This window comes from Scophthalmus maximus, chromosome 16 (assembly GCF_022379125.1).
Source record: "Scophthalmus maximus strain ysfricsl-2021 chromosome 16, ASM2237912v1, whole genome shotgun sequence".
NCBI lineage: Eukaryota > Metazoa > Chordata > Actinopteri > Pleuronectiformes > Scophthalmidae > Scophthalmus > Scophthalmus maximus.
In genome coordinates, this window is record NC_061530.1 from 2,269,734 (window position 1) to 2,281,775 (window position 12,042).

The 12,042-nt window shown below is 39.3% G+C and overlaps 1 protein-coding gene across 7 annotated transcripts in view; it reads left to right on the forward strand.

The window, feature by feature from the left end:
* smarcd3b (SWI/SNF related, matrix associated, actin dependent regulator of chromatin, subfamily d, member 3b) overlaps positions 1-12,042 on the forward strand; it is a 42,410-nt gene that overhangs the window by 26,845 nt on the left and 3,523 nt on the right. For 5 of the 7 annotated variants that reach the window (XM_035613799.2, XM_035613797.2, XM_035613803.2 and 2 more), the window contains 8 exons: positions 3,238-3,280; positions 5,740-5,862; positions 6,403-6,528; positions 7,289-7,384; positions 9,054-9,155; positions 9,452-9,613; positions 10,300-10,397; positions 11,081-11,216. In XM_035613799.2, coding sequence (XP_035469692.1) covers positions 3,238-3,280; positions 5,740-5,862; positions 6,403-6,528; positions 7,289-7,384; positions 9,054-9,155; positions 9,452-9,613; positions 10,300-10,397; positions 11,081-11,216 — 886 coding nt within the window. The remainder of the gene's footprint in view (positions 1-3,237; positions 3,281-5,739; positions 5,863-6,402; positions 6,529-7,288; positions 7,385-9,053; positions 9,156-9,451; positions 9,614-10,299; positions 10,398-11,080; positions 11,217-12,042) is intronic. The other 2 variants (XM_035613798.2, XM_035613804.2) reach the window with 1 other exon arrangement.

Here is a 12,042-nt window from a genome sequence, read left to right on the forward strand (position 1 = left end):
TTGGCCAAATATAGACACAGGCCCAAGAAGATGACTCCTTAATATGTACTGTAGTGGTGCATGCTTTGGACTGGAGCATGGCATGATGGGGAAAGTTTTTTGCAACAAAAAAGTAGAATCCAGCAAAAGAATCTAATCTGAAACACTTTTAAATTAAATGGAGGATTGTTGTGATGCAGGTTTGTGTTTTCCTTTGCACTGCACCCCCTGGATCTTTCAATTCTCCATGCAGCAGGTTTGTTTCAGTATTTGGCATGCTGATATAACATACTGCTTAACAGATCATTACAGTGCTCTGTGATGGACAATTTCTCTTCATTGCCAAAAATCCCCTTTAACAAACAAGCAAAAATATTTCTGGAAATCTAGAAAAATATTGCTACTATTAAAGACATTTGTATGATAACATCTTTTTTTTTACAGTGAGACGATGGAAATGTAGGAAAAAAACTAGAAGGGCACTCAGTAGGGCGCATATTTCTAAGGCTTTCAACAACTAGGATGATGTGATTTAAATTGTATAAAGATAAATGGATCTCAACACAATAAATATGTATGATTTTTTAACATTGAGATTCCAATTATTTTCTGCAAAATTGCAGAAAATGTCAAAAGCCTTGCAACATTGAGGAAAGTAATTAACAATTCCTGGCTCTGCATCAATATTTAATTCCCTGGTTCACAGGTTAACCCTCCACCATGTGTAGTGCAAATTAGTTGAGTACTTTTTTGTTATCCTGCTGACAAATGTAAAACACACCAACAGACTTGAGTGAAACATGACCTCCTTGGTGGAGGTAAAAAATATTTAATTGTCAACCATCAGAGACTTCCGTTGTAAGTTTTTAAAGTGGTAATTATTCTTGTTGTAGCTCTGGTTGTCGTCAGTGTTAATCAGAAAGCTTGTTGATTTTTCAGGGATTGAATTAATTGGATTATCAATAAACTGAAACTTCCATCTGGTCAATTTATCTAGGCATGAGTAAGGATTATTGCTTGCATTATTGTTTCGGCAACTCCCATTTTTGGTCTAGTCTGGCTGTATCCATATTTATCACTCACTTGTTGTAATCAGGGACTTGTTCTGATCCAAGAGTTAAAATTTGGGGTGTGGTTCCTGACATATTTAAAGCTATAATGACATCCAAAAAAGTGAAGACGACAATACAGTATGCCACAGCTATCAATTTTGCAGTTCACATACAGTATCATGAACGCAGGTGGAGATTGTCCGCGTCAGACGCGTTCACAACACCAGGCTAATCTGTGCTGTCTGGGTAGAGCAGCAGGAGGCCGGACATGACGACAATTCCGCTGCGGAAAGCATTGTTTTGTTTTTTACAGTCATCAACACGCCCACTTGCTTGATTTGAATCCGGGGGATTCTCCTGCTCTATTCTCCTAATGGGCTCACTCTGACATTCTCCGGACATTTTACAACGTGTAGAGAAACTCAAGATAATGTCCAGACAGATGAGGAGTGGGATAGGATCCCAAAGGCAAGAATTGCCTGCTCTATTGCTTGTTATGTTGCACATGGAGAGAACATGCGATATTAGTATTGCCAAATCATCAGAAGACAGCGTCCCCCCCACGCGATGGACTGTAAATTATACAGTGACTGATAACCCTAGTGATATGAAACATACACACATGTTCAGTTCAATGTTTGTTGTTTTTTGTTTCAAATTTTTGGTTGTAGTTCAAATAATAAATTACATTTCAGGATCGAAACTGTGCATTTTAATGCCACAGAATGTGATGGAAGATTTTGTCCTTGTCGTCCACCCCTAGTATCAAACAAGATAAGCAACAGTGACAAGAAAGTCTAGCTAGTCCAACCTTGAAATCATCAGTTTGACATTGTGAGTAACTTGCTTGCTAAAGATGATACCACTCTCATGTCTGTATGGTAAATATTAAGTTACATCAGCTACCAGTCAGTTAATTTAGCTTAAAAAACAGGGGAACGCGTAGCTTGGCTGTGTCGAAAAAAATAACTAAATCTGTAAACCATCACCTGTAAAGCTTTATCTTGGTTTGTTTGTTTTTTGTATAAACTGAAGGTAAAAAAAATCATTGAGTTCTGCTCCAAGCCAGCAATTTATTTTTGGATTAAACAAACAAAGTGTAACATGTTAGTGAGTTTTAGAGGTGCTGGTAGGAATTTTTGTTACTTTTGGACAGAGGAAGGCTAATTGTTTCCTTCTGTTTTCATTGTTTAGTTAAGCGACATCCCCCGCTCGCAGCAACCTCCTACTGAGCATAGACATGACAGTGGTATCCATCTTCTCATCTAACTCCTGACAAGAAAGTAAATCGTAATATTTCCAAAATGTATAACGGTTGCTTGGAATCAGTCAAAATAAACTAAACAAAAGCAAGCAACATTTAGAAAATCTAAAAAAAAAATTAATTTAGTGAATTAACATTACTGTGTAGATTTAGTTATCTTAAAACTGAAGTACAGCAAAAGGGCTAAAAACCATGAGATATGAATTCCTTCGCCTATTTACACCTTTCAAAGCTTCATCAGTAGGATGTAACACAAGGCAAGATTATTTCTCTTTGATGCGAAAAACAAGATTGAATTCTATGCCATTTAGGTATTTTTAGTAAGTGTCCTTCTGCAGGCACCACCAACAGCACATTTGCATGAATTAACATGGGTGCTCCACGTACCACAGGTGTCCAAAAATAAACTTTTAAGAAACATGGTCTCAAATGGTAAACAAATGGTCTCACTCAGGGGGAATTCCCCAAGATCCGTGAATGAAAACACACAGATACACGTACGCACACGCACACACACACACACACACACACACACACACACACACACACACACACACACACACACACACACACTACATTCTCCTGTAATACTCTTGAAGACTGTACATACCTAAAAACTCCTCAACATACCTGTCACCATCCAAGTCCTGCTGCAGCGGCCCTATTGAATCTGCAGTGTGTTTTCATGTATGTGTGAAGCAGTGAATACATGTCAGACAAGAGATGTGTGTTGTGACACTTTTTTGGCTGTCAGAGGCTCTCACTCTCCATGTGAACTGCTGAATTTCAGAGAACACATGAAAACACACACACACACACACACACACAGAGCTGTATATGGCCCAGCATTTTAGCAGATGGCCCGGGTGCTACGCTATCAGTCACCATAGTAACATGCTCTCTTTTTCCTTTTTCTCTCTGTCTTTCTCTCCCTGTCTCTAGTGCTAAGAGAAGGAAAATGGCAGACAAGATTCTTCCGCAAAGGGTGAGACTGCATATTTTTTACCTTTGTAGCTGTGTGTCTGTGTGTGTTTGTGTTTTTTAAATCTTTTCTGTGCAGAACAGAGGAATCCTTTTCAGTTTTTGATTTGACGGGTTCTTGGAAGGTGCATAGGGCCAAATGATTATATGCTATTTCAAACTGAAACAAGAATGGATGAGGGGAGTGTTCAAGAGGTTTGGGGGTTTCTTTTTTATGGTTTCATTCTGTGATTTAGATGATGGCTTAATTATTTAAATTGGAATAGTCAGAGGGATACGGCAGTGATGACACCACAAGTAGAACCGTTTGAGGCGGCAGAATCACCATGTTGCCACAGGTGAGTCTGTGCCGACTGAGGTTTGATTTTCAGACCATGCTCTCAGTCTGCTGCCCTGTACCATGCAATAACTTCACCAGATCCTGGCCAGCATATATAGGGCTGAAACTATGGAGGTCTGGAGGCCATGAGCATCTGGGCTCAGGTCTTATCCCCTAACATAACCCAGACAGGGAGCAGTAAGCATGGCTAGGGTGCCACTCCACAGTAATGAGTCAGGGCCAGGGAATGTCTGCCACACTCCTCTGTCTGCTCGGCACCTCAGCCCAGTGAAAGGCATTGAGATTCAGATAGAGGAGGAATGAGAGGCAACAATGAAAGCAGCCATTTAGAAAGGAACATGAAAGGAGTAAGAAGAGGGAGGAGTAGGAGCGAACTGAGTGTGTGTGCACAGTTTGGTAAGCAGCCGCCCTTGAAGCTGTGAGGACTTTCATCTGCATGGTAATGTATGTGTCCTGGTTTGTTGGCTGCACACAACCTCATTTTTATCCCAGTGTCCCCAGGATGATGTGAAACACCATATTAATTATGGACTGGGCAGCAGCAAAGGGATATTTCTACTAATGCGTATTTTCTACTTAGCATAAGAATAACAAGATTTTGGAAATGAATACAGGGCAGAGAAAATATCTGTTAAAGTGAATTTGACCCTACTAAAATAATTACAAAATTGTTATCTCATGAGTTTTTTTTATAAAGATGACATGGTGTAAAACTCTCCTCCTTGGTGCCTTAAATTTAAATGACTGTATTGATATAGCGTTTCTTTAGTCTTATTGACCACCCCAAAGCACTTTACTGTTCAGGTCACATTTGGACTAGGCCAAGAAGGCATCAGACCAACAACTTTCTGGTTGCTGGACAACCCTCCCAACCTTCATAGCTAAACGATTCTAAAGCAAAACACGTTTTGTAAAACAAAAAAATCATGCGGACCACACCACACAACAATGCGAGTGCACACAAACATCACTCGCCGACACTTTAAGAGACGTGCTAGCGAATGGTGTTGTAGAGTATGTCCGTGGTTTTGGCCCGGGGTTCACGGCACGGCCAGAGCAGGAAAATCACAACAACAACTAAGAAAAAAACAAGCTTTCTCCAAAATCACTTAAGCTGATGATGTGCAGCTAAAACTTTGTTTAAACCCTCTGAAATGTATTGCAAAATCTAAACAAGATCCCAAACTTCCAAAAAAAAACCCACAACTTAATCTGCTCTTCCGATGCCTGAATTACATTATCAATGTCATCTGGCTGGCCACAAACAAAAATGATTACTTCATTGCTTCCAGTTCCTTCAATACAACTGACTGTTTTGTCAAACTTATCACTTGGAATGACTGCAGCCTCTACTTTGGCCTCATTAATCATTTGCTTCCCTATTCCCTCTTCTAAGGCATCATTTGCAATTTCTATTGATCCATCCATTTCCTCTTGGGTGACTGCAGCACAGGTCTCTGTCTCAGGCATATTTTTATTTATTTTTAAGTCTACAGTGTGTTTACAATTATTTTTTTAAAGTGTATAAGATGATGCACACAACATCAACATTTCACATTTTAGCTCCAAATCAACATGATTCATAACATTTACTAATGTCAGTTGAACTGTCAGTTTACCTATAAGCCAAATAAGTCAGTGGGTTATTTAGTTATTTTCACATGTTCACCATGTTGGCAGTTGGTTGATTAGGTGGAAAAGCTAATGTAACAAAGTTCATATTGTTTGCTAATGTAATTACTCAACTATTTTAACTTATTGCTCCAAACCAACTGGATCCTTAATCTTAGATGATGTGAGCACTGTCTTCATCTACAATTCAGCCATATCATTCGATAATGTGAGCTACATTAGCTTTATCTCTTTACCATCAAGGCCAATTCTTATCTTTTCCATTGGCTGTGCTACTTTAATTGCAACCTTAAAGCTGCTTAGAGGGAAAATTGCAGGAAACTGGAGCTAAAATTTCCTTGAAACAGAACAGTGGACTCCTTACCAGCACTAAGGCTAATCTGTTTAAGCCCTTTAGAGATATTCAGATTTCTTCTCAATCCCCTGAGAGTAATATTGCAGTTGACCATCTAAAGGTTTTCATATCAGTTTGTCTTCTCCCCCCTGAGCAGATCCGTGAGCTGGTCCCTGAGTCCCAGGCCTATATGGACCTGCTGGCCTTTGAGCGCAAACTGGACCAGACCATCATGCGCAAACGTGTGGACATCCAGGAGGCACTGAAAAGACCAATGAAGGTAAGGAAAAAAAATCATGACCCACATGGAGTCACTGCTGACCTCCAGGTCCAAAATTGCATTTACCCATTTTAGAAAAAAATATTATTGACATTTTTAGTCATTAAAGGGTCAGACATTTTTACCTTTTAGAGCAGGGTTATGTGAAAACACAAAATAAGTCATTTTCAATTCAATTCAATTTTATTTGCATCTCAGGCACTGAGCATTGTATAGCGGGGACATTATAATATTACAGAGAAACCCAACAGTTCCCACAATGAGCAGCACTTGACGACTGTGAAGAAAAAAACTCACTTTTAACAGGAAGACATTTCTAGCAGAACCAGACTCAGTTATGGGCGAAACATCTGCTGCTACCGGTTGGGGTGAGAGGAGAAAAATGGGGGATAGAGGAGAGAGACCAAGAACAGTTGTGTAACCGTTGCTTTACGTAGCTCTTACTATAAGCTTTATCAAAGAGGAAAGATTACCCTTAAATGTAGGGAGTGAATTTCAACTTAAGATTGACGATGGACTTTTGATATGCCCCTGTGTCAGCAGCAAAAGCGTAAACTGAGGCTTTACATATCCAACACCTTTAACCCTGCCAGACCCGACGCTGATGACTCTGATGGCAGCATTGCATCATGGGAGCTGCGTGTAGAGGGGAAGTTGCTCGATGATGTGAGTTTTGTTACACAGTGCACATTTCATTTGTTATTTCACACCTGTATTTGGAAAAAGTATAAATGCACAGTGTGTTACATAGACTTTTTGAACATGAAATAAAAACCCAGTTTCTGTGACACTGATCTGCTGCAGGACACTGGGATATTGTGTCATATCTGACAGATAAATTCAGTGTAAGGCAAATAGCTGCTTACTGAAATAACTGACACCATTATCTTCCCATTTAGTAAAAAAGTCTTACTCTTTAGTTCTCTCTTTGATCCCGAAGCTGCTCTGAGTTGTTTTATGGCCTGGGGTCATGCACAATGATGTGCTCAAGTAACTTCGAGCCAGAAATTGTTGGCTGGCTCTGAATTCCAAATAATTGATCGATGACGTGAGAAGTGTGTGTAGAGAGTGAAGATGCAGCATGAAAAACAGAATTATCTTAAATTTTGTTCTGCGCTGTAAGATTTACTTCAAAAAGCTCTGATGTTCTAAGCAGTCCGGGGCATGGCCATCATTTCACAGCGGTAGGAAGCGTTTAGGTTTCACAAACCACAAATATTTCTGGTGGGAGGAAGTGGACCCTGAGAATGTCTAGTGTCTCACGTTCTGTCGGATCTCATACAGTCTCTTGTGGGTTTTTGATTAGTTATGTTGCCGTAAGCGAATACATGAAGACAAGTGTTTGCATTTGTGAATATAAATATGTCTGTTTGTATCTCATTTTAGGCAATAAATGACCACATCTATCTGTCTCTCTGTTCTGCAGCCGGGGAAGCAGAAGAAGAAGTTCTCTTCATTTTTTAAGAGCCTGGTGATCGAGCTGGACAAAGACCTTTATGGTCCTGACAACCACTTGGTTGAGGTCAGTTCCAACTTGGCTGCTGCCCACTGTGCATTAAGGAAGAGGCTCGTTTTAGAAGTCACACATCCACCATCTGATTAACCTTAAACCTGCTCTTACCACGCGACTGTAGACATTTCAGCTGTCATGATAATCATTGTTTTTGTACAAACTATGGATAATCACTCTCTTTAAATTTCATCAGAGGAGTATCTTTACATGCCATGGCTCTTGTTGCTTTGAATCTAATTTGATACTTTTGGCCTTAATTTAATAGAAATTGCGAAGAGGCAGACAGGAAATAAAGAGAGAGAGAGAAGCGTAACGACATGCAGCTAAGGTCCACAGCTGGACTGAAACCATGGATGCTGCAGTTATATGGCCACCAGAGCATTCCCTAATTTCATATTTAAAGTCACAAGTGACAAAACACATTATTTGGCTAACACAGTTGATATGACATGACGCTATGAGACTAAAATGCTCATAATCACCTGTCCAAAAACGAAACCTTAAACTATATCCTTTGAGTATCAAATACTTGAGCGTGTAAGCTTGTTCAATGACTAAAATAGTTTGTGGTTTGCAGAGGACAGCAGCCACAGTCAGTGGTGGAAGAAGTTTTCAGATCCTTTGCTAAGGGGAGTATGAATATAACTGTAAAAATACTCCATTACAGGTAAATGTTTACAAGTATTCCCTGCAAAATGTAATAAGCCCTTTTGGACAACACTCAATCTGAACAACTTGCTTGTTGGCCACTTGGTACGTCAGTGCTTTCATTTGAAATCACATCCATTAGTAATAAAGAGCTTTTGTATGCTGCAGAAATCAGAGAATCGACCATTCAGCCATGCACTCAGGGTCATTGACAACCTCTTCTTCATGCACCGGAGAGACCTTCACTTTAATATATTGTTTTGGGATGTCTGGTTCAATCTTGATCTACAAATCCAAACTAACATGCTCACTTTTGCATCCCTGTCGGATAAAATCAAATAATAATGAAATAGAAAAAGAGAGAGTGGACTGCCCTCTCTCTTTTTTTAATAAATTGATTTTTCCGTTTAAAAAACAGAAAGGAGAGTTTTTATTTCAGCATTTTAAGGTTGTATTAACATGCAACTGGAGAAAACAAGTGCTTCCTTATTACAAACAACCATAAACTGCCCTTGACTTTGTATCTTCTAACAAAATGTTTTGACTTAAAAAAAAAACCTCACTTAAGCTGTTTCGGAGTGAAAATGATGAATTCTCAAGGTTCCGCCTTCTAAGAGCATATTTGAGTGAGGCACTCAGGTGCTTCACTTTGAATGATTTTCCATCAAAATACATTTTTACTCTGCCTTGTGGTACAATAAGTATTTTATCTGTTATGAGTCAGCTGAAGAGTTGAAGGAAAACAGTGTTCTGTATTGTATGCCAAGTTGCTGCAGTCCACTATACTAATATGGTGTTAAAGTGCTTTGCTTTTCAGTTTAAGAGCAGTTAAGCTTAAATGGAGATGTAAATAAGATCTGTGGTTAGATAGATAGGAGGACCTTAATACAAAGATTCTCAGACTCTTATGGAACTTGTGTTTTGCCAGGCTGTTATTTCAAGTCTTTGACTGTGTTATTCTAATTGTGATAAAAAGTTTGAAAAAAAAACAGTTCAGCTTGAGGTGTGTTGTGTTTGTGTGCTTTTTCAGTGGCACCGCACGGCCACCACCCAGGAGACAGACGGCTTCCAGGTGAAGAGGCCAGGAGACGTGAGTGTGCGCTGCACTCTGCTACTGATGCTGGACTACCAGGTGAGGGCGCCACACTGTATCACAACACTGTCCAGCAATAAACTCCCCTCTGTCACAATTGTGTGACTCATCAATGCACTGAAATCAGCTCTTGTAGTGACAACCTGCAGCCCTCACGTCACTGATAATCACTGCTCTACAGAAACACTGTAGTGCATTTAAGAATCCATTTAGAACCTCAAATTCATTTCCAAGCTGGGGAAATGTAATAAGGATGTCGGATGTGATGGAGTTGATGTGGCTCTGAAGTGGGCAATTGTGAAAAGTGTTGTAATGCAATTATATCATCTCCGCAGCCTCCCCAATTTAAGCTAGACCCTCGTCTGGCGCGGCTGCTTGGCATTCACACTCAGACTCGCTCCTGCATCATCCAGGCCCTCTGGCAGTACGTCAAGACCAACAAGCTGCAGGACTCCCATGACAAGGAGTACATCAACTGTGACAAGTACTTCCAGCAGGTATGGGACTCTCAGTGTCAAATCACACCGTAGTCACATAAATATTAGTGTCAGTGTTGTCGGAAATGCGATTGCGATGGGCAATTTGAAAAATATCTGTCAAATGATATGATATATCTCAACTATATAAACATATTAGACCTCGTCAGATTTCAGCTACATGCAAACAAATGTGCATTAGATTCCTGGATCAGACACATTTTGATTTTATTTTGATATATAATTTTTAGCCTATGTGGTGGAAATCTGAAATAAAAATTGTAGATGCAATTCTTTGTAAGTATTTTAAGTAAGTATTTTATTATAAGTGAACAAACCTTTCAAAGGGATCAGATCATCGAGACAGAGTCTGCAAGTCTGATGGAGAAGCTATGTCCGAGTACGTTCTTATAGTATTACTTATAGTAACAGTGTTAAAAGCAAAACAAAGCCCAAAGATAAACGATGGGAAAGGGCATTTTTCCCTCCTAGGAAGGAAAGGTACTGGTGAGATATGAATGCAGCGGTCCCCCAAATCCCAAGGTTCGCATATGCCACAAAGGTCAGGTCATATATTTGCAGTGAAACACATCTTACAAAGAACAGAGTATATCATGTGTCAGAACATTTAGCAGTCAGAACATTGCATAATAAAATTACCATTACACTTATTTACTCACAGTTTTTATTTCGTAATGTTTCTACAGATTTTTGATTGCCCACGGCTGAAGTTCTCTGAAATCCCTCAACGTCTCACCAACCTCCTCCTGCCCCCAGACCCCATCGTCATCAACCATGTTATCAGGTATATTCCCGTTTTAGCGTATTTTAACCTTATTTTACCAGGAAAGTCATTTGGGATTGAAAATGTCCTTTTCAAGAGTGGTCTTGCTAAGATGAGCAATAATGAGAAAGAGTTATAGACAAATAACATAAGACAGATGACCCAAGTTCTCCAGGGCTGCCCCCAGGATGTGGAACTCCCTCCCTCAGGAGATCCGCGACTCGGACTCCCTCACCATCTTTCAGTCATGTCTTAAAACCCATCTGCCTTTATCATTTTAAGCCTAAAATAAACTTTTATGAGAACAAATATTTCAATATTCTGCCACAAATTGGGTCGTTTGAAATCAAAAACAGTCTGTGCCAGCAGATTACTTTACTGATCAAACCTAGTTGAGTTTTTTGTGAGTTTGTGATAGAAACTTCATATTCAGGACTGTAAATATTTACTACGAAATTGTTTACACTGCAAGAAAAAAACGAAAAAAAAACATCTATAAATAATAAAAAAAAGAATAAAAGGTGTAAGGGTTTCATGGATCAGTAATTCTACAGAGATCAACAGGTGGTACTTTCAAGAACAACTAAAATGTTTCTTTTTCAGCTTCTGTTCAGATTTTCTTTACAGTTCATCTATATGATGTGATCTATTCATCTAATTTTCTTGTTTCCTTTGCATTCTTTTTCATCCTTGCTTTCTGCCAGTGTGGATCCTAATGACCAGAAGAAGACAGCATGCTACGACATTGACGTGGAAGTGGAAGACCCCCTGAAGAGCCAGATGAGCAGCTTCCTCCTTTCCACCGCCAACCAGCAGGAAATCGCCTCACTTGACAACAAGGTGAGATAAGCAGCATCAAAAGATACACACCTCTGAATAGATTTTCTCTTACTTGAATGCTATAAATTACGCTGAGGGTGAAAAGCAGGCTGCCCCATGGGAACAGGCAATTTTATTGCATATATTTTTAACAAGAATCCTAATGTTATTGCAGTAGTTTACTCATAATGAATTCCACACCCTGTTGTTGTAAATGTAGGAGCTATGAACGTTTAACCAAGACACATTTGAACTTTTCAGTTTAAATTTTTCTCTACAGCAGATTGTTGTGGATGAGCAGAAAGGAAGGCCAGGACAAAATTATCGGTTCAGAAATACATTTCCTTAAGATAGAAATTGACCAAACCCATGACACCGTGCTGAGGTGCAAGATACAATAAAAATCAATAATGGAGAAAAGCAGGCCTCGCAGCCTAAGTTCCAATGTGTGTGTTTCATGATAAAGGCAAGCTTTGGGTTAGTAGGGCTTAATCAGGGTTACTGTAGTTTGCATGTGAAATTCAGTGAAAATTTACTCAGGCATTCGAAAAAGTACATGAATGATGTATTTAAAAAAAAAACATTTCTCAAGTTAAGGACTTCCTCCTCAGTCAGTCCTCAGAAAGGTTAGAAGAATCTACATTCACCAGTTTAGTCACCTTTCCTACTTTGGCACAAGTCATGTTTACTTGTAAATGTGCAGGGTTTAAGATTCTGAGAGTTACACAAAAACAGTTTTACTAGATTTTGTCTCATTTGTATATTTTCATCAGGATATATATGATTACACATACAGTTTACATACAAAGGCTTCAGTTGTTCCGATTGTGCCTTTTTTTCTTTTCTT